The 22,502-nt window shown below is 44.4% G+C and overlaps 1 protein-coding gene across 1 annotated transcript; it reads left to right on the plus strand.

Annotated features, from left to right (window-relative positions):
• The first annotated feature begins 14,263 nt into the window (after positions 1 to 14,263).
• LOC149283157 (serine/threonine-protein kinase PDIK1L-like) lies at positions 14,264 to 18,159 on the plus strand. The gene is made up of 3 exons (XM_089497981.1): positions 14,264 to 14,815; positions 15,693 to 15,909; positions 17,924 to 18,159. The coding sequence occupies exons 1-3, from the start codon at positions 14,264 to 14,266 to the stop codon at positions 18,157 to 18,159; spliced, it is 1,005 nt and encodes a 334-aa protein (XP_089354107.1).
• The last annotated feature ends 4,343 nt before the right edge of the window (positions 18,160 to 22,502 follow it).

Consider the following 22,502-nt stretch of genomic DNA (forward strand, 5'->3'; position numbering starts at 1 on the left):
ATCCCATGGCCATTAGCACCTGGCGGCTTAACCCCTGGGCCATTGTGGCTGGAGGGCAAAAAAAATCACCATTTCTTATGTCAAGATTGTCATTAGCTATTACAGAAGAGAGACCATCGGTGCTCCTGGGGTCCAATCCTCTATATCTAATGTTGTTTTAGGCTTGTGCGTGTGATCGTTGCCCTGCAAACACAGCATTGAAGCAGATTCTGTTGCACTATGTCCTTGCATTTGGCTCCATACATTTTGCTTTCCATATTAACAAGATGGCCAGGCTCCGCGGATGAGAATTATCATTTTAGAGCAGGGACTGGGTGTGTTAAGCCCATGGACAGCGACGGATTTGCACACGACGCAGTGCTTTGAGTTTTGGTCAAAAACCTTAACCTCACAAAAAAAAAAAAAAAAATTATATACTTTTTCCAGCTGTGGCTAAACTTAACTCTTTTTGCGCTGACTGCTACGTTTTGGGAGTCTCCAAGTGGTGTGATGAAGGGTCCTCTTCCTGGGATATCCAAAGGATTACCACACATTTGTAATGCTCTTTGTTCTTCAATTTTCTTTTAGATCCTGCAAATTATTTTTTAACCTGAAACCGACTTATTAATGATGAATGTCCAGGGCATAAGCCCAATGGAAATCGACTCAAAAAAAAAAAAAAAAAAGTAGGTCTGAAGCAGACCCCCTAACTGCACATTTATTACTATCAAGGGTTTCACTAGTTAAGCCTAATAACGGCTGAGCGACAGGTAAACCATAGGTAGAGGCGTGCGCTACTATACCCGACATACTCTTTAGCAATTGGCTTCGTCGGGGGTGAAAGCGTAAACAGAAGCATGGAAGGAGTTTCATGTACGAAGATGCCCTACCACTTGTTCACTAATGGCAAAAAGTTAATGAATATTTAGATATGCCAACTAGTTTAGACATTTAATACTAAATAAAATAATGTAATTGAAGAGCAATTATTATTATTATGATATATGAACAATTAACTAACGTTGCTGTTAAAAGGTATAAAGAATAAGGTGCTGATATTAGAAATGTGCTAGACTATCCTACTTTAAATCTCCATTACGTAGACCTCGTTACACGTTCATTAGCTGTAAATAGGAGATCAATGGCTTCACCCACATGATACATTGTATTCTGCCTCAGGTATGTTATGACGGCTTTTATTGTAAGGTGTCCATAGCTAAAATGACGATCTGTTCAAGATTCCGATCCAGGTATACAGTATATTTGCGTAGTCACTATTCATAATTTGTTGTGTCAGAAATCATATACACAGTGAAAAACGAAAACCGCAAAACATTTGGCAGTTGACACTTTCAGAAATATAAGAATGTTAACAAATAACGGCTAAAATAAACAATTTCCACTCTAAAACGGACTGTGTCCGAAAGCAATCATACGGTTAGTGAGTCACCGGAAACGATGAAGCATTGTGTTCACTTAAATCACAGCACTAACCTTTTTACAATCCGAGTGTATTTGTATTGAATGAGCAATTCTTTGTAGTAAGTATATATAAAAAAATTAATTCAATCAAATATACTTGGCAATGGTCATAGGAAACGAAACACATATTATACGTACTGTTCAAATGTTTGGGCCACTTAGAAATGCCTAGGTTTTTAAAGGAAAGGCCATTTTTGGCCAGCATGAATGTTTGTGTATGTGTACATATGTAGGCATTTGTGTGCAAATGTTTGGGGGCAAATATGGCACAGGCAGGCTATTTAGGGGCACAGACAAACTGTTTTTGTTTTTTTCAAAAAGGCAGACCATTTGGGGCAAAGAAGGCACAGACTAGCTGCTTGGGGGAAAGGTGACACAGGAGAACTTTTAGGGAGCAAAGTTAGCACTGTGGGACATGTTTCTTGTGAAATAGGAGGCCCTGGTCCCTGTGGTTTCTAGTTACGTACCTTCCCCCACTCCAGCCTGCGTACACGCTACATATCAATTTGACTCTACCTCATTCACGTTGAAGACTATCTAAACTTTCAGAGCAGGCTAGCTTTGAATCGGAACTTAAACTTCTGTTGATTCTGTTTGATCCTTCAAACCAACTAAATTAAAAAAAAAATAAAAAAAATTACATATTGGGTGCATTATAGCTGGACATCAGATTTATCAACTCTTTTGTTCTGAAGGAGTCCAGGGGTCTCTCAGATTTTCGTGAAGGCTTTATTGGAAATCCACTTAAGTAAAGCGTACACATAAAATGTATAGCAAGTACGATTGCTGGAGGCTGACTTATCCCAGGTGTGGTCTTCTTGTGGACCAGGTATTAGTCACTCCATTATTTAATTCACATGGGTGGGACCTTCATAGTTCTGCTGTATCGTAATTTATGCATTATGGCTGGATACAACTTCCAACCACTTATCTTTATTTCAACAAGGAAAACAGCCTTGAGAAATAAAAGCAGGCCGGTAAGCGGACGACTAAAGTTGCACAGCTAGTTTTTCGCAAATACTCTTAATGTAGTTGGCCAGGTGCATATTCCAATTCCCTTGCTGGCACCCAAAGGCCTGAGCTTTGCACTATAAAACCCAATGAATTACCTGTGTTTCATTTCAGATCTCTTGCATGCGAGCTAAGAAACAGACAATAAGCCTATGCATGGAGATCTCATTAAAGTGAATCATCGACTCTCAAAACACATTTAATTGCTTTTGTATTGGGATTCTAGCTATAACAAATATGATTCCTATAGCTGACGAAACACATTAAAACAATTTAATACATTTGACTGAAACAACCTTGAAACAGACAGAGCTCTAAGCCATTGCATTGCAACAACAGCATATTATACACACCAATATGCTTGCATTTATTTATTCAAAATTCATACCTAAAAACAACCTCTTTATTTAAATATCATATATTATGGTGCCCTCCACCAATATCGGCACCCTTGGTGAAAAATCGCCTTTATTATTTAACCCCGTTGTGACAATGGCTGTTTTTATTTTTTGTACCCTTTGGGACAATGGCTGTTTTAAAATTTCTGCGCTGCTCGTGTTAAGCTGTAATTATCTTCTCTCTCATTTAAAGAAACCCACACAAGTTATATATTGTTTTTTTCAGGACAGGAAGGGCTTTCTTTACAGGTCATATTTTTTCTTCTTTCCTTTCACCCAGTAATAAGACACCGTGTTACGCCTACACCACTATTGTACGATGTGTAATGTGTCTGCTGACCACCCAGACAAAGCTTCACGTGACAATTTTTATCAGACTGCTACACATGATTCATTTATATCTAAAGCGAGAGTTTTGACCTGTCATTATTTTGATTGTATCCCATTAGTCACAATAATCTTTTACTTGTCTACAAAAGCTAATGAAAAAACAGATTCTTCTGTTTGTCCCGAGTATAGAAATACCCAATGTTTTTATGTTTTTTTGCACGTTATAGGCCAATAAGTAGAAGCAGGGTTTTGCTATATTATGAATTCATAGGGGTACCAATAATATACTACACATATAGTGAACAATTATTTTTTGGGGATAAACCTATGATGTGTTTGATATCCATGAGAGCACAGTAGTTTTTTACATAAATAATACCGTATTTGCTCGATTAAAAGACGAGGTTTTTTCCAGAGCAAATGCTCTGAAAAATACCCCTCATCTTATAATCGAGGTCGTCTTCTAATCAGACCTCAAAAAAATGTCTGCTGGGGCCGTGCTGCTTACCGGGCTTTGGTCGCGAGCAGCGTCTCTGCTACTAGCAGCAGGAGAACAGGAAGCTAGCAGAGCGTCACATAACTCCGCCTCCCCCTCCTTCCTCTGGGGGCGGGGCCAGAGAAGTTACTCGCACAGCCGGGCCCCTGCAGAAGTCTGTGAGTGGGAGATCTGCAGTTCAGGTAAGGGGGTGGGGGAGGGTGTGAAGTATGTGTGATTAATGGAATGAATGAGTATTTAAATGTTTGTGAATGAGTGTGTGTGTGATAGCATGGATGTATAAGGGGGGTGGGGGTTGTAGCATGGCATAGGGAGGCTGTAATCACACTACTATCATCCCCAGGTTCCAGCATGTACTGGCTGCCTTGGCTTGATAGGAGTGTGATTGCTGTTAGCAGTTATATATATATAATATATATATATATACCTCCAGAAATGCATTTTAACCACCCCTATATGCCACTCAGCCCCATGATATGCCTTTTAACCCCCTATATGCCAGAGTGGCATATAGGGGTATAAGGCATATCATGGGGCAGAGGGGCATATAGGGGGTTAAAAGGCACATCATGGGGCAGAGTGGCAAATAGGGGGTTATAAGGCATTTCTGGGGGCAGAGTGGCAAACATTTCAGTGTTCTTTGCTCATATTTACCAAGGGTGCCAGTAAGACCTGTAAGTTGCGAGGTGGGGCTTCTATGAGCGAACACCTTGAACGCGTTGTCAAATCATTTTTACTTTGTAGCTGGACGCAGGCCATCAGGGATTACCGTGTCCATAAAAGTACAAGGTCTGCAACAGTACTTGGGGTAGGTGGTACGTGTCAAAGTAACATCCACATGAATGGAAGTACCCAAGATTTCCCAGCAGAACATCACCCAAAGCATCACACTGCCTCTGCCGGCTTGCCTTCTTCCCATAGTGCATCCCGGTGCCGCGTGTTCTTTAGGTAAGCGACGCACTTAGCCATCCACGTGATGTAAAAGAAAACTGCCTTTTCCATCGCTCCGTGGTCCAGTTTTTATGCTCGCATCCCCATTGTAGGCGATGGACAGGGGTCAGCATGGCCACCCTGACTGATCTGCAGCTACGCAGCCCCATACATAACAAACTGCGATGTTCTGCATGTTCTGACACCTTTCTATTAGAACCAGCATTCACTTTTTCAGAAGTTTGATCTAGTTGCTCGTCTGTTGAATTTCACCACACGGGCAGCTTTCGCCCCCCCATGCGCATCAGTGAGCCTTGGCTCCCCCGGATCCTGTCGCTGGTTTGCCACTTTTCCTTCCTTGGACACCTTTTGATAGATACCGACCACTCCAGACTGGGAACACCCCACAACAGCTGCAGTTTTCATGATGCTCTGACCCAGTCGTCTCGTCATCACAATTCTCTTGCTTCTAACATCAATTTTGAGGACAAAATGTTCACTTGCTGCATGATCTATCCGTCCCACTGACAGGTGCCATGATAACAAAATTATCAGTGTAATTCACTTCACCTGTCAGCGCTCAGAATGTTAAGAGTTGGTCGGTGTTTGTCTTGAGGACATAGAGGCATTATTAATCGCTCAACATCCAGACAAGCCAGAAGACTTGTTCTCACCACAGGAAGCTTGTAGTGTTACCACCAGCAGGGATTCTGGGTAGGTGTATGCAAATAAGGTTAACACTTTTTGCCTCTATATTGACTGTACACATGGATCCCATTTGGGCAAATGTCCGCTGTACCTCAATAGTAACAAAGGCAAAGAAACAAGCATGTACACAGTGGGTAGTGTTATTTTGTGGTCACATTTTCACTGCTGGATAAAAAGCTGCGCAGGCTCATGAACAACCTGTGGCTCACCAAAAGCATAGGAGGATCAGTTAGAGCCACAATTGCTCGAACTACTCCTCTGCCTCGTTAGTTTGTTCTGTGGAAGCACGTTAAGACTTTTAGTATCCAATGGATGATAAGCCAAGACATTAAGCACTAGCAGGCTCTTACCCCTCCATGGCCGGTTTGCCCAACTGTTCCCTTAAAAACATCCATGCAAGATTTGTCACATGGAAGTACTCCGTTATTCAGCCAAACCCCTACTTTTGTACAAAAAAAGTCGAAAAAAAAATACTATTTGCAAATTAAGTTTAATGAAGATAGCCATAGTACAAAACACTATATACAACTTGACACCTTAAATGTTATCATAATAAAAACGCACCGTTGAATACCAGAATCGCACATTAAATCTATATATTTGAGCACAGGAATATACAAATGTTTCCTGCTGTTAAACGGCATCATCCAGCTGCTGCTTAATATATCACAAGCAATTTTAAACAGTCACACTTAGTTAAAACATTCATTTGATTTATTAATTAGACATTTCATGTCTCATTGCAATTTGCATTTATTTGCATTATGTGTCAATATTACGGCTTGTACAGAATAAACGAGGACAGAAAAATATCTGGTACGGGTGCGTTTTTAGTTTACATTAAAACTTTAAACATTGGCGCAAAAATGTTAAATTCAGGGTAGAAATCAACCTTTTTTTATATATATACAGAAACATAGAAAGTGGACAGCAGAACCATGCGGTCCATCTGCATTTTTTTGCTCCTGCCTTCAAAAACTCATATTCATATTCAAGATAGCCCTATATCTATCCCATCCACATTTAAATCCCCTCACTGTATTAGTCTCTACCACTTCTGCTGAAAGGCTGCTCCACTTACCTATCACCGTCTCAGTGAAGTAAAGTATATCTAAGTTTGATATTCTGAACTTTGGCCTCTTGTTTCTTCCCCCACCCTGCACTCTAACAGAATGTTACTCAGATACTCTGGAGGGAATCAGGAGACCATTGTAAAGCAATATACTGTATAGTTTCATACAATACTGAAATGACTGTTGATTTCAATAGCCTTTTTCATTTTTAAATGGGGGGATATGGTGGGATGAGTATAAAGGCATATACTATTAAAAATGCAGAGGTAGGAGGGTCCAGAGTGGTCATATGGTGGACCAGGTCTATACTCTCTGGATTCTGGCTGGTATACTTTAAGTGATGTCACAAAGAACATGTGGACCCTATTCACAGACCCTGAATAACTAGAAGATTACACAGATAGATAATAAAAGCAAAGTAAATAAGGATTCTGCTGCAGTCCTTAATGGCCCCTCCTAATGGTGCCAACAATAATTTATCAATAATTATTTTATCTTGCTATTTTCCATCTGATTTGTTGTATGATTTTGCCTGAAATTTGTCAGGACCCTTATTTAAAGCTTCAGGGTAGAATAAAACATCAGAAGGATAGTATACATCAGTCTGTCCTATACAGAGCCCAGAATAGCTGTAAATAGTTGCAAACACGTATAAGATCAATATTATACCTAAGGAAATGAAAAGCAATAAATTCATTCTGAAAATAGTAATCTGCAGTACGATGAGTTACACTAAGAGGTAATTAAATACGGGGTTTGGCTGTTCTGACAATGAGGTTCCTACAGCAAAACAGAACGTAGCTTTTTTGTGAGCATTCTGGAATATAAAACGAGTCAAGTAGTACCATAACATAGCGCAGTTAAGATGTAACACACATGTCAAACATGTTAAACCAATTTATGTGTGTAGTCATATGAGGGCGTATCGCCCTATCTGGGAACTCCAGTTCACCTCACAGAGAGTCCAGGAGTTGAGCTGCCTCACACCCAACTCCACTTCCAGCCATGGCTAGCTAGACGGGAGGGCTCCGGGTGCCTGGTGCCTGGATGTTCCCAGGTATACATATGGCTCACTTTTTCTCCTTGACCGAGACAGGTTTTGATCCACACCTAGCTGAGAGAGAGAGAGAATTGTGCAACATTTCCCTCATTTCAATGCTTTGCTGCCCGTCTTCCATAGCATGGATCCATCCTACCTTGGTGGTGTAATGGTGTGGGGGGGGGGGGACATTTTCTTGGCACACTTTTGGCCCCTTACTACCAATTGAGCATCATTCCAACGAGACAGCCTACCCGAGTATTGTTGCTGACCATGTCCATCCCTTTATGATCAAAGTGTACTCTTCTGATGGCTACTTCCAGCAGGATAATGCACCGCGTCACAAAGCTCACATCATCTCAAACTGGTTTCTTGAACGTGACGATGACTTCACTGAACTCCAAAGCCCTCCACAGTCACCAGATCTCAATCCAATAGAGCACTTTTGGGATGCGGTGGAACGGGAGATTCCCATCATGGATGTGCAGCTGACAAATCTGCAGCAACTGCGTGACGCCATCATATCCATATGGACCGAAATCTCTGAGGAATGTTTCCAGCACAGGAGGGACCGGGCCATTCTATTACTTACCACATGGAGTATGATAATGATTCCAGCACAATATCTGAAACATGTTTTAATCTGAAATTCGTAGTAATAACAATAATGAAATTAGCAGTAGTTTTTTTTTTTTTATTTAATTTCTACGTTGATTGAAAATAAGCGGTCTGAACGCTCATATCAAAAAAAGATTGCATAATTTATTACGCTGTGTTATAGGATTACATTAAATATAGGGCGTTCATTCGTTTTCTTGAACTTTCTATAAAAACTACGGCCTCGCAGCACAAATTGATGTTTGTTTTGTTCCTGATAAATATTTCCGTGTCTCTTTATCGGAATAATTGAGCCGCAGCATTCTGTGACTGAAATGCTAAATTGTTACAGAACATCATAATTTACAAATACGCGAAGCCGCAGGCAACGTGGAAAAACAAAATGGGGGAAAAAAACAAAACCTACTGCTTCCCTAAGAAATATAATCCTAAAATGCTAAATTATTTCATGTTACTTTTTTCCCCCCGCTCTCCTTTTGTTATATGACTTCTTTTAAGGAAATCACGGTAATCATGCGTGCGGCGGAAGTAATATTGTCATCAGCCTGTCATTTGCTCAAACTAATAAAATCAAACTGTGTTAATCACTTACTGGCAGGGTGCAATTAGAAGTATCATGATTTAATCTCATATTCTATTACAATTACTGCTTTTTTTCTCTTACCAAAACGGTTTGCTTATAAATGGACGGCAATAAACTTCTTAAAGCAACTAAACATTACTGTTAAAAATGATTAACAAAAACAACACCTAAACACTTTATAATATCTTTGACTTACAGTTCCATACTAGACGATCTCACTTACAAGCTTTAAGAGAAAGAAAATGTTCGCCACCAATCTGTCGGCGTTCTGTCTTTTCCGCTTATTGCTTATGGCGCCGTGCTGTGTTAAACATATTGCAGATCGCACTCTTTTTTTCTTTGGGCCTATGCATTTTCATAGTACCCGGAGCTGTTACAAGAGAATAGAAGGGAAAAAAATATTAGGGCTGCAACTAACGGTTATTTTCATAAATTGATTAGTTTGTTTTCCATTAAATCGAATAAAAAAAAAAAATGAATGTAAAATTTTTTATTTAAAATAATTGGATGTAAAAAAAAAACAAAACAGCAGAATAAAAAAAAACTGAGAAAAATGCATTTCTAGTTTCCCAACCTGCCCCCCCAGTTATGCATATCTGAGCCCAGGCTTGCCACATTACCTCCCAGATATGCCTTATACCCCCTATAAGCCTTATACCCCCTGATATGCCTTATTATTATCTTTTATTTATATATATTCCACTGCCCCCTAAATATGCCTTATACCCCTTATATGTCACTCTGCACCCCACCCAATGCGCGCAGACATCCTCCGCCGCTGATGGCCGGTTGCCCTACGAAACCCCTGTAGTTGTTGCCATCAGCTTGTGGATTGTGTTTAATGACTTTATTCGCACGCAGATATTCTTTGCCGCAATAAGATTCTGAAAAGTTCTTATCCGGCTTATAACGGGAAGTCGCAGCTTCATACTCGGCTCGTGCGCTCGGCTCATGCGGGATTCTGTATTCTGCGCCAATGACTTTAACTCCACTACGGGACAAAGCAAGCGCTCAGCGGAGGGGAAGAGAAGCATCGCTCGGGCATGCTGTGTATGGACATCAAACAAATGCCTTAATATTTGACATTGATAGCGTTTAACCCAAAAAACAGTCAAACAGTAAAGGTCACGGCGAACCACATCTAAAACTGCATTTTGTTTTTATTTTTCACAATCAATGATCACCTCTTAAGCTTAAAGGATGTCGCTGAAATGCCTCGATAGCGAACACACGAAAAATTTATACCACAAACTGACACAAAGGCTGGTGGTAGAATTAGTGCTTGTAAAGAGTTAAAATACCACCATTTGAAATACCTTGGAGTGTCTAGTTTTCAATATTATATGATTTGATGGGGTAAACTGAACTGACCGGCTTCAAATGGCGGGCAGAAGGACCAGATGTCAAAGTTCCAAGCTAAATAAATGTGGTCTTCTCAAATGTGGCCTTTTACCTCCAAAAAACCTGACGAACCCCATGCACGGGCAGTATAACTGTACTCGGGAGAGGTTGCTGAACACGTAACGGGTGGTTGTTTGACAGTCACGTCTACCAGGAGCTGTACATCCATACCTGAAGTACAACTTGCGTGAAGAAACAAAAATGCCAAAGCCTGGTGGTAGAATCTCACGAATGGAAAAGGTTCAAATACCAGCATCTGATATACCTTGGGGTATCTAGTTTTTTTTTAAATTATATATGGTTTGATAGGGTAAATTGAATTAGCCAGCTTCAAATCTGCCCCATGTGCTATTTGGGGCATAATAGCTAGATCTGGAAAAAATATTTTCAACATAGCAATATGCTACTTATACTTGCCATATAACTTGGGAAAAAAGCATAAACACATTGGGTATAACTCAAGACAAACAGTAGAATGCGGTAAGCAGTTTTTTTCATTAGATTTTGTAGATGATTAAAATATTTTCCTAATAAGTCAGAAAAAAATGCTGTTTTCAATTTTTATTCATTTGTTTTTTTGTTCGTTTTAAGAAATTAGATGAAAAGATCAAAAAAAAAATCTTAATCTTCTTGTCCTAAAACAAAACAAACAAAAAAAAAACCCAATATATAAAACTTGCGTGGGTTCACTAAATGGGAGAGGAGAAAATTACAGCTAAACACGAGCAGCGCCAAAGTGTCAAAATATCCTTGGTCACAAAGGGTAACAAAAATAGTCTGGTCCTTCATGGGTTAATTGTCTTTTATTAAGTGTAAACTCTGTCCAAGTATCCTCAACATTGTCATCTATTAACAATCTACGAGTATTTCTGTGAAGCATGCGCAACGTCAGAAGAAGCCCTCACTTCTCAACACTGCAGAAAGTCTCTTTGGAACAAACCACTTCGTGTAAGGAGAGGGGGGGGGAGTCATGTGGAATAAAACATTTGTGAAAGAGGCAGCTGTGTATTGGCCCTGAGGAAATTTGGAACCAGGGCAGAACACCCCTATGGCCCTTGCACTGTGGTACAGCCTGCCCTGACTGTGATGTCATAGTGCTGTGATGTCACAATGCTGTGATGTTCTGTAAAAGCACATCCAGACACTGTGGTTGTTTCAGATTGTGAGCAGTAGCAGTACTGAGCATAACCGTTACCTGTCCACGACAGGGAGCCAAATCGTGATTTCAATTGACTTTGAAAACACAAAATAGGCAGAGATTAAAAGGCCTTCATTCGTGTGACGCAACACCCGGCACATAGGCGCGAGTCTCTGCACCTGAACATCTTTGACTGACACCCGACAGGTACACGTTTCAGCCGTCATGGAGCGCACTTGCTTCGGCACTCCTGGCCCTCGCACAAGCAGCAGAATAACATTCACGCTGGTTGTGTTTGGCTGGGCGCTCTTATGCGGCGGATCTCTACTTTCTGTCTATGGGTTCGCGTCATGCCAGTCCGACAGCTGTATCGCCTACAAGGTGACGGGCCCGGTACTTGCCGGGGTAGGGCTGGCATGTTTAATGATGGCAGAGTTTACTGCCAATCCAGAGAGGAGAAGGAGGGAATTAGAAGGAGACCCGACGGATCCAGATAGCAGCTTCCTCTGCGGCAAAAGCCGGCAGTTTGCGCAGTTCCTGATACTCGGGGTGCTGTTACTGGTTTGCGGGGTAATAGTTTGTATCCCAGGACTTGTGGTACCAGCCTGCAAACCGGCATCCAACACAGACAAAGCCCCTAAAGTCTGTGCAGCTCGCTTAGTGCAGATAATTGCAGTCGTAATCAGCTTGTGTTACTGGCTGGCTGTCTGTGTGATCAGAAGCCGTGATCGGTCAATGAGCGAGGACCCTCCTTCCTACGAGAGCATCGATTTGGAAAGGGGCGACCATGATTCCGGCGGACGCGGCGGGGAAAATGAACACAACGAGCGTTTCCCTTCGGAGCCGCCTGCAAGATACGAGGACATATTCCCTACTCAGCCGGATCCTGAAGAGAGTTCATCATCAGCATCGTATCACTCGGTTTCCCAATCATCGGAGTCGAGTGACTATGAGCTCGCACCAGGACCCTAAACGTGGAAAGTCTGAACTATTGGGGGGGGGGTTTTTCTAACATTTCGACTCAGTACAGAGTTTGAGCCGGAAGCGTCACCCAAAACATCGCATCTGACAACATCCAGGTCTGCAGATAAAGGACTGAAATCAGACCGGGTTTTTTGTCAGTGCCGGCACCGTACAGAACGCCTGTCGAAATGTTTTTTTCCCCCCCGTGAGACTTCCACCTTAAATAACGGATAAATAAAATGACATCTTTTCCTAGTTGCCCCTCAAACAGTATCTGTGTGCGTTTGTGTGCGTGTGTTGGATATACTGTGTGTACGAGTCTGAATAGGGTTTCTTCTCCTGACAATGTTGAGGATACTTGGACATCTTTTAACAAGTTATAAGTATTTCTGTGAAGCATGCGCAATACCAAAAGAAGCCCTTAACTGCAGAAAGTCTCACTGGAACAAACCACTTTGTGTAAGGAGGGGGTGGTTGAGTCATGTGGAATAAAACACTGTCATTTGTGAAAGAGGCATCGTGCCCTCTGCTATGCCTTATACCCCCTCTATATGCCACTCTGCCCCAGATATGCCTTATATCCTGCAGATATGCCACTCTGCCACCCAAATATGCCTTATATCCCCCATATGCCTTATAACCCCCTATATGCCACTCTGCCCCCCAGATATGCCTTATACCCCTTACATGGAACTGCTCCCCCCGATATGCCTTATAACCACCTATATGCCACTGTGCCCCCTGATATACCTTATAACCCCCAGATAGGCCACTCTGCCCCCCCAAATATGCCTTTTACCCCAGATAAGCCACTCTGCACCACCCCTAGACTTACCCACCCGTGCTCCAGACTTCTTGTGGTCTAGTAGGGGAGCTGGCGAAAACCTGCACAATGCACGTAGACAAACATCTGCTGCTGGCCGGCACTATTGCTGGAGCTTCTATGACTGAGCACCAGCCGGCAGTAACAGATGATGTCTGCGGGCATCGCAGAGACGCCCACCGGTTGCCAAAGAAGAAGATCCAGGTCCCCTGCAGCGCTGCGAGGGATCCACCTCTCTGGCAGCCGGCGATCATAGAAGCCCCGACGGAAGTGGAGGACAGTAGCGGAGGATGTCTGTGCGCATCGCCCAGCCGCACGCCAGCTGTCAGAGAGGAGGATCCGGGTCTCCTGCAGCGCTGCGGAGGATCTGGATCTGAGGTTGGGTTATAAGTCGCAGGGTTCCAGAGCAAATATGTTATATTCGATAAAATCGATTCAACTATTACTTAGCAGTGGAGAAACATGTAACTACCGTGACCTGTGCCTACACACTGGCATAGAGTTAAGTTTAGTCTTTATATGCATGAACATGTGTCCGGAGGGGGTGAGCTACGGCAGGCGGCGGAAGGGCCGATTTGGCAGATGAGGAGTATCAGCAGGATAGGCTTGAGAGCTGAATAAAAGACGACAAGTCTAATTATGCCAGATGAAAAAGACATCAAATCTTTTGCCACATCTCCTGACATCCTTCTCGCCTGCTTAGAGCACACACACAAATGATATTGTTCTTAGTATCACGGCTTTCATTTAAAAATATATTGTATACACAGGAATAAAACAAAGTGTGAGATCACAGAATAATGCTTTACCCTCCTACATTTAATGGATGATGGCAGTGGGGAAAAAATATACATTGGACATTTAGGCCATCACTCCCACATGTGTTATAAATGACCAAGCTCGCTATTTGGCAGTCATTACATAAAACCCTGCTCTATGTATGAATTACCTTGATGGATCGCAGGGTCCTAGGAGACATTTTTGGAGAGAAAATCCTCAGTCTGAGGGCTCCCCCATAAGCATAAGCACCTGTTCACTCCATCATTTTCTGAGGTACTTCCGGTCTTCCACAGCAGTAGTCGGCGCCAATTTCTGACCAATAAAAGTGAGTCCCTCCGTTAGCCATGGGAGGGGCTAAGCTGCGCGTTCACCTGTAGCTGACTAAGGAGGGAATTTGAAGGGTTTTTCCGCTTGAATAAAGCGTTAATTTTATAGTAGTTTTCGGTAGATAACGGCACTATTAGCATCGAGTAGACGGTATACCTGAGGTATCCGTTTGTGTGTTTCATGCATGGCGGCGGAGGGCTGTAAGTACCGCTTGGTGCGGGAGATCGGGCGCGGTAGCTATGGGGTGGTGTACGAGGCGCTGGTGTCGGAGACCGGGCTGCCGGTGGCGGTGAAGCGAGTCAGGTGCAGCAAGCCGGAGACGGTGGAGCTGGCCCTGCAGGAGTTCTGGGCCCTGCGGAGCGTCCAGAGCCAGCACCGACACGTCATCCGCTTGGAGGAGTGCTTACTGCAGAGCGGCGGCCCGGAAACTATCCAGCCCGTCAGCCGGCACCGCAGGCCTAACAGCCACCTGCTGCTGGTGGAGAGCTGCCTGAAGGGCCAGCGAGCCGCAGAGGAGGAGCCGCCCTGTTTCCTGTGGTTTGTCACCGAGTACTGTGATGGCGGCAACCTCAATGATTTCCTGCTGGCCCAGGCCCCCGAGGCCCGCCTGCACCGGACTTGCATGCAGCAGATGGCAGGAGCTCTGGCCTTTCTTCACCGCAACCAGATCGTGCACCGGGACCTGAAGCCGGAGAATGTGCTGGTGTCACACGAGGAGTGGGGACCGGAGCTTAAGGTGCGTGGGGGACTGCTGTGCTAGTGGTCAGCCTGGGTATCAAACTGTACCTGGGGTGCCATCAGCGAGGGCATCCGCTAATCTACGTTGGGGGTATGTGACCAGATGATCCCCAGCTCTCCATGGGGGGTGGGGGTTAATATTAGGTTGAGGATCCCCTTGCTCTCCATGGGGGGGGGTTAATATTAGGCGGAGGATCCCCCTGCTCTCCATTGGGGGTTACATTTGGGAGAGGATCTTCCTACTGTGGAGAGGGGGGGTGCATGTTTGATATGAGAAGTGGATGATCTTTATTACCCACTGCTCTCCATTACCCCAATAAACGGAGAGGGGTCCAGGGGGTTAGACTAGGCATATGAACCTGTTCCCAAACCCTCCATGTGCTCCGGCCTCAGGGACGGGGTGCGCCTGTAAACGTGTCACATACTCACAGCATGCAGTTTAGGTTAAAAAAAAAACCCATAAAAATACAACATTATAGCAAATACTTTCTGCTAAACTCCCTGGAATGGGCCTTTTGTAAGAAGGAGAACTTTGGGGCAAGAAATTGATAACTCCTCTCCCAGTCTAGTGCCCAGTACACCCCCACCAATGAATAAGGCATAATACGGTAGTTTGTAAGTAGCTTGTTCATTATCTCCCTGTAGGAGAAAAAAGTTAATACAAGCACTTGGCTTTAGGAGAAGCTGCAGCACACTCGTCTCTGTGTGGTCCCGTTTTCATGCCGGTTGTAGGCAGAAAGTCATTAAAAAGTCAGGGAGCACAGGGGGTCTCGCGCCATAATTTTCTAATTTTTATATTGCTACCATATAACCTTTTCAAGTATTGTGGTGTTTGGGGGGTTTTGGGTAATTTTAGGACTCGTTCCTTTCAGTAGGTAGCAGATTTTGGCCTCAGTAAGGTCTGCCAGGGCAGCGTGAACGTGAACCAGCAGCGCTTCTCGTCAGCTTGCGGTTCGGATTTCTATATGGCTCCCGAGGTGTTTGAGGGGCGCTACACTGCGAAAGCCGACGTCTTCTCTCTTGGGATTCTATTTTGGGCGATGATCGAAATGATTACGTTCAGGGATGCAGACTCGCAAAAAGAGCTGCTTGGTGAGTGATCTTACATTATTGGCGTGTGTATGTATGCATGTTGTATACATTACTGTTCAAAAGTTTGGGGTTACTTAAAAATTGTCCTTGTTTATGGGGGGGTCCCATTAAAATAACTTGAAATGGATCAGCGACTATTCAGCGATATTCAGAAATCAGCGACTATAGTTGCAGGAAATGTTTTTTTTAATGGAGTATCTCCATAGGCGTACAGAGGCCCTTTATCACTCCCATCACTCCCGTGGCCCTTTATCACTCCCATCACTCCTGTGGCCCTTTATCACTCCTGTGTCCCCGTGGCCCTTTATCACTCCTGTGTCCCCGTGGCCCTTTATCACTCCTGTGTCCCCGTGGCCCTTTATCACTCCTGTGTCCCCGTGGCCCTTTATCACTCCTGTGTCCCCGTGGCCCTTTATCACTCCTGTGTCCCCGTGGCCCTTTATCACTCCTGTGTCCCCGTGGCCCTTTATCACTCCTGTGTCCCCGTGGCCCTTTATCACTCCTGTGTCCCCGTGGCCCTTCATCGCTCCTGTGGCCCTTCATCGCTCCTGTGGCCCTTCATCGCTCCTGTGGCCCTTCATCGCTCCTGTGGCCCTTCATCGCTCCTGTGGCCCTTTATCGCTCCTGTGTCCCCGTGGCCCTTTATCACTCCTGTGTCCCCGTGGCCCTTTATCACTCCTGTGTCCCCGTGGCCCTTTATCACTCCTGTGTCCACGTGGCCCTTTATCACTCCTGTGTCCACGTGGCCCTTCATCGCTCCTGTGGCCCTTCATCGCTCCTGTGGCCCTTCATCGCTCCTGTGGCCCTTCATCGCTCCTGTGTCCCAGTGGCCCTTTATCGCTCCTGTGTCCCAGTGGCCCTTTATCGCTCCTGTGTCCCAGTGGCCCTTTATCGCTCCTGTGTCCCAGTGGCCCTTTATCGCTCCTGTGTCCCAGTGGCCCTTTATCGCTCCTGTGTCCCCGTGGCCCTTCATCGCTCCTGTGGCCCTTCATCGCTCCTGTGGCCCTTCATCGCTCCTGTGGCCCTTCATCGCTCCTGTGGCCCTTCATCGCTCCTGTGTCCCAGTGGCCCTTTATCGCTCCTGTGTCCCAGTGGCCCTTTATCGCTCCTGTGTCCCAGTGGCCCTTTATCGCTCCTGTGTCCCAGTGGCCCTTTATCGCTCCTGTGGCCCTTTATCGCTCCCATCACTCCTGCATTCCAATGGCACGTTGTGTTCCCTGATCCAAGTTTAAGTTTAAAAGGCTAAGTAATGGTTAGAAACCCTTCTGTAATTATGTTACAGCCAGAATGTCCTTATTTTCCGTGAAAACAGCTCAGTTATCCCAAACCTTTTGAACGGTTGTGTATGAGTATGATTTGCTGTGTATTTTCATTATTGTGTAAATGTGCGATGTTTGTGCACTGAGAACTGGTGAACATTTTCTCTTGTCACAACACTAGTCTGTAAATGTGTAACTTCTGATCACCACTCTCGGTACATTCAGCAGCACTTGGTGTATATGAACTAAGCTGCTGTTTGAGGCCGTGTGTTAAGGTTCCCTTTTATTTTGCGATGCGTATCGGAGTTGCATGGATTATTTCCCTGCGTGCAGTTATTTACCGGTTAGAGCCCCCCTGCTCCTCTACAGAAAGCAGGCAGCATACGTTCTGCGCGTGTACTGCAGCACTCCCGTTGAAATCAATGGACATAAATATAGAACTACTCTATATCCCACCTGCTGTTTTTGATGTAACATGTCCATGGGTGACTAAACACATAATGAATGTATACCCCAAATAATATTGTACTAAACTCTGATCCACAAATGAAATCTGTCTAATTGAAAATAGCATTGATGCAGTTTGATGGTAATTGACGATAGAGGTAGAAAAGGCTGTTATCCTTTGGGGTCCCCCCCCCTCTCGTTCTATAAAAAAGGCTGCAGCCGGGTGTATGGCACGTAGAACCCAAATCTAACCTTTTCATGTACAAAACCGAGAGCTGTAAATAACTTTTTCCTCCATCTTTGTCTAGGGGTCTACATCTGTCAAGGAAAGAATCTTATATCTGTTGGGGAGGCCTTCTTGGAGAATCCGAATTTGCAGCTTCAAATCCCTCTAAAGAACAAGCGGTCCGTGCCGCAGGAGGTGTGTAACCTGCTACTGGACATGCTGTGCGTGAACTCCAAGGAGAGGATCGACGCTTTCCAGCTGGAGAGCCGAGTAGATCAATTATCATACGGAGAGAAGCGCCAGCGCCCTGGGGCCTAGTGTGTTAAATGTTATAAATTCTGTTTCTGCTGTTGCAGGGGGGGTTATTGCGTTCTGTTTATGCATGAAAATTTGCCGTTGTGCAGCGCTTTGTTTTTAATTACAGATGCTGCTGTACGTTTTTATGGCTAAACGTAGCACTTTCTACGTATTACTGTACAGGGAAACTTTTCAATGTCTGACTCCTCTCAACAGCCCTTCCCGAATTATAAACCCATCAAGCCACCGTTAATATTTCTTCCACTCGCCCTGGCCGTGACCGTTCAGAGTTTATTGGTAACAAGGTAGATGATTACTCCCTGGTGCGTTAACTGCTACAAAGAACCGGTTTTGGGAAACTGACCAGGGAGACTTTTGAGAGCGTCTGCGAGTTTCCCACAGGTTAAGAATCTCTTAATTTGGTGACCCGAATGGCAGGATTGGACTGTAATGCTGCATCGCATATGTGAGAGTGCCAGATTTTTTTTTCTCTATCACTTGTTTTAAATTGTCGCATTTAGTTACTTAGAGCTATCCTGTTGAAGTCTCGGTGGGTAAAATGTTCATGTAAAGGCAAAAAAAGACATAAAACAGTTAATTTAAAGATGATTGGGCTTTAAATGTAACTGGCGTACAGGTGGCTTTCGTCCCGGTGGTAGTACTTTGTCTAAGCCTGATGCGTATTATTCCACTGTCTGTGTATGTGCATTTTATGTGGTGTTATGTGTATTGTAATTTAAAGCGCATGCAGATTTTTACCATTCATGGATTATAAATGTGCAAACGAAAATAAACCAACCAGCTGTGTACTTTGGATATATAGTTACAATGTGCGGCTGGTACTATTCAATAAGTGTCTTCCAGTGGCTACATATAAGGCATATTTGGGGGGCAGAGTGGCAGATCTGGGGTATAAGGTATAGCAGAGAGCACTCACATGTCTCGAACCAGCACAGATAAACGTGTCTCCTGTAAACATGGCGGCTGCCTTATCCATCCAGGTATATCGACAGCCTACCTGTGGGAGACGGAAGCCGCAGGGCGCCCCCTCCAACCCCCTGTAAGTAATGCAGCCGCGGGTCTTTTGACAGAGTGCACATCTTGGTTTCCAGGACTTGTTTGTGCAGTAATGCCTATTTGGCAACAATACTTATATAAACACGGCGCATTTAACCCCTTCAATCCCAGGGGTTTTTGGTACCTCAAAGCCCAGAGCAATTTTGCCATTTTTGGGGTATGTCGGTTTAGCGATTATTCTCTTTTCCTGTGAGTAGTGCACCCATATAAACTATATATTGTTTTTTCAAGGAGATAGAGCTTTCTTTTGATATCATAGCTGGATGATTAGCTGAAAATTTAAAATGAGAAATTTAGTAAAAACTAGCGAAGATTAGAAAATTAAACTAATTTTTTTTTTTTTTACATTTTCCCTCTGAATCCTCACAAAATTAGGTAAAGTGATGGAAAATCCCCTCCAAGTTTATTAATTCAGGTGTCCTGATTTCAGAAATACCTAATTTATATAGATTTTCCAGACTTTCCCAGCACCAGGGAGCATACTATAAGGTGTACAATTTTGTATAATCTTTATGCCTATGGCTTAACGGGTTTGGGGGTTGTGAATGGGGGCAGGAGGGTTATACTGGCTAGATGTTATGCTAGGGCAATGGGAAGTAAGGTTTTTTAAATTTTTTTATTTTATATATATATTTTAATTTTTTTACATTTTTATTTATTTTTTTATATATTTTTACACAGAAAAAAAGAGGTTAGAGGTCCTCCTAAGGACCTCCTGAACATGCCAGTGATGTCACAATGACATCACAGCTCACATTCTAATTTTTTTTGGTATTATATATATTATTTTAACGATTTATTTAATATTTTTTATATCTGCATAGAGATCGCAGCGTCTGTGTCCTCCGATGACCTTCTGGAAGCTGTTACAGGCGATCGGACAGCAGAAAGCCGGAAGTGCCAGACCTCCAGCTCCTTAATGTTGGGCTAGTTAGAGGGAGGTCGTGATCTCCCCAACCAGCCCTGCTCATCGGGCGCCCACTGATCAGGGCTAGTTGAGGAGATCACGATCTTGGACCTACCCCGGCGCGGCCCTGAAGACCGGCCCAGGGGAGGCGGCTTCTCCGATCGCCCCTCCCCTAGAGATTCGTGATTCTCCAGTCCGGCTCGGTAAGTAAGTATACCCGGCGTATAAGACGACCCCCGACTTGTGATTAGATTTTCACCGGGTTAAAAAGTCGTCTTATACGCCAGAAAATACGGTACCTAAAACCACTTTCCACATTTCCGGTCCAGGTGCGAGCTCGTAGTCGCTCGAGTAATATGAAGAGGATCGCGCTGGGTAGGATATATCTCGTATCTTGGAGGTGGTTCCAAGCCAGAGATAACTCATTGATTTCACATATAAGAGATTTATGTTATAGATTCCATACGGTAATGTGACCTCGTACACGCGGTACATCCAACACGCACACAAACGCACACAGATACTGTTTGAGAGGCAACCATGAAAAGATGTCATTTTATTTATCCGTTATTTAAGGTGGAAGTCTCACGGGGGGGAAAAAAACATTTCGACAGGCGTTCTGTACGGTGCCGGCACTGACAGAAAACCCGGTCTGATTTCAGTCCTTTATCTGCAGACCTGGATGTTGTCAGATGCGATGTTTTGGGTGACGCTTCCGGCTCAAACTCTGTACTGAGTCGAAATGTTAGAAAAAAACCCCCCCCAATAGTTCAGACTTTCCACGTTTAGGGTCCTGGTGCGAGCTCATAGTCACTCGACTCCGATGATTGTGAAACCGAGTGATACGATGCTGATGATGAACTCTCTTCAGGATCCGGCTGAGTAGGGAATATGTCCTCGTATCTTGGAGGCGGCTCAGAAGGGTAACGCTCGTCATTGTTTTGTACGGACGGCCCCCACGGTCTTGGAACGTTGTGTTCATTTTCCCCACCGCGTCCGCCAGAATCATGGTCGCCCCTTTCGAAATCGATGCTGTCGTAGGAAGGAGGGTCCCTGCTCATTGACCAATCAGGTCCTCCTGCAAAGTGTGGAGGCGGGGTGACGTCATCACCCAATGTTGCAGGAAGCGGCTGATATCTGAAGGCTTCTGGGTCCTCCTCAGAGTCGCCGTCCCGACGGCTTCTACTCACACAGACAGCCAGCCAGTAACACAAGCCGATTACTGTGAGTGCGATTATCTGCATTAAGTGAGCTGCACAGACTTTAGGGGGTTTGTCTGTGTTGGATGCCGGTTTGCAGGCTGGTACCACAAGTCCTGGGATACAAACTATTACCCCGCAAACCAGTAACAGCACCCCGAGTATCAGGAACTGCGCAAACTGCCGGCTTTTCCCGCAGAGGAAGCTGCTATCTGGATCCGTCGGGTCTCCTTCTAATTCCCTCCTTCTCCTCTCTCGTTGGGCAGTAAACTCTGCCATCATTAAACATGCCAGCCCTACCCCGGCAAGTCCCGGGCCCGTCGCCTTGTAGGCGATACAGCTGTCGGACTGGCATGACGCGAACCCATAGACAGAAAGTAGAGATCCGCCGCATAAGAGCGCCCACCCAAACACAACCAGCGTGAATGTTATTCTGCTGCTTGTGCGAGGGCCAGGAGTGCCGAAGCAAGTGCGCTCCATGACGGCTGAAACGTGTACCTGTCGGGTGTCAGTCAAAGATGTTCAGGGGCAGAGACTCGCGCCTATGTGCCGGGTGTTGCGTCACACGAATGAAGGCCTTTTAATCTCTGCCTATTTTGTGTTTTCAAAGTCAATTGAAATCGCGATTTGGCTCCCTGTCGTGGACAGGTAACGGTTATGCTCAGTACTGCTACTGCTCACAATCTGAAACAACCACAGTGTCTGGATGTGCTTTTACAGAACATCACAGCATTGTGACATCACAGCACTATGACATCACAATCAGGGCAGGCTGTACCACAGTGCAAGAGCCATGGGGGTGTTCTGTCCTGGTTCCAAATATCCTCAGAGCCAATACACAGCTGCCTCTTTCACAAATGTTTTATTCCACATGACTCCCCCCCCCCTCTCCTTACACGAAGTGGTTTGTTCCAAGGAGACTTTCTGCGGTGTTGAGAAGTAAGGGCTTCTTCTGACGTTGCGCATGCTTCACAGAAATACTCGTAGATTGTTAATAGATGGCAATGTTGAGGATACTTGGACAGGAGAAGAAACCCTGTTTACACTTAATAAAAGACAATTAACCCATGAAGGACCAGACTATTTTTTTTTTTTGTTACCCTTTGTGACCGAGGATGTTTTGACACTTTGGCGCTGCTCGTGTTTAGCTGTAATTTTCTCCTCTCCCATTTTGTGTATAA

The sequence above is a fragment of the Sceloporus occidentalis genome, unplaced genomic scaffold, assembly GCF_023333645.1.
Source record: "Sceloporus occidentalis isolate IW3139 unplaced genomic scaffold, rSceOcc1.0.p SCAF_111, whole genome shotgun sequence".
Taxonomy (NCBI): Eukaryota; Metazoa; Chordata; class Lepidosauria; order Squamata; family Phrynosomatidae; genus Sceloporus; species Sceloporus occidentalis.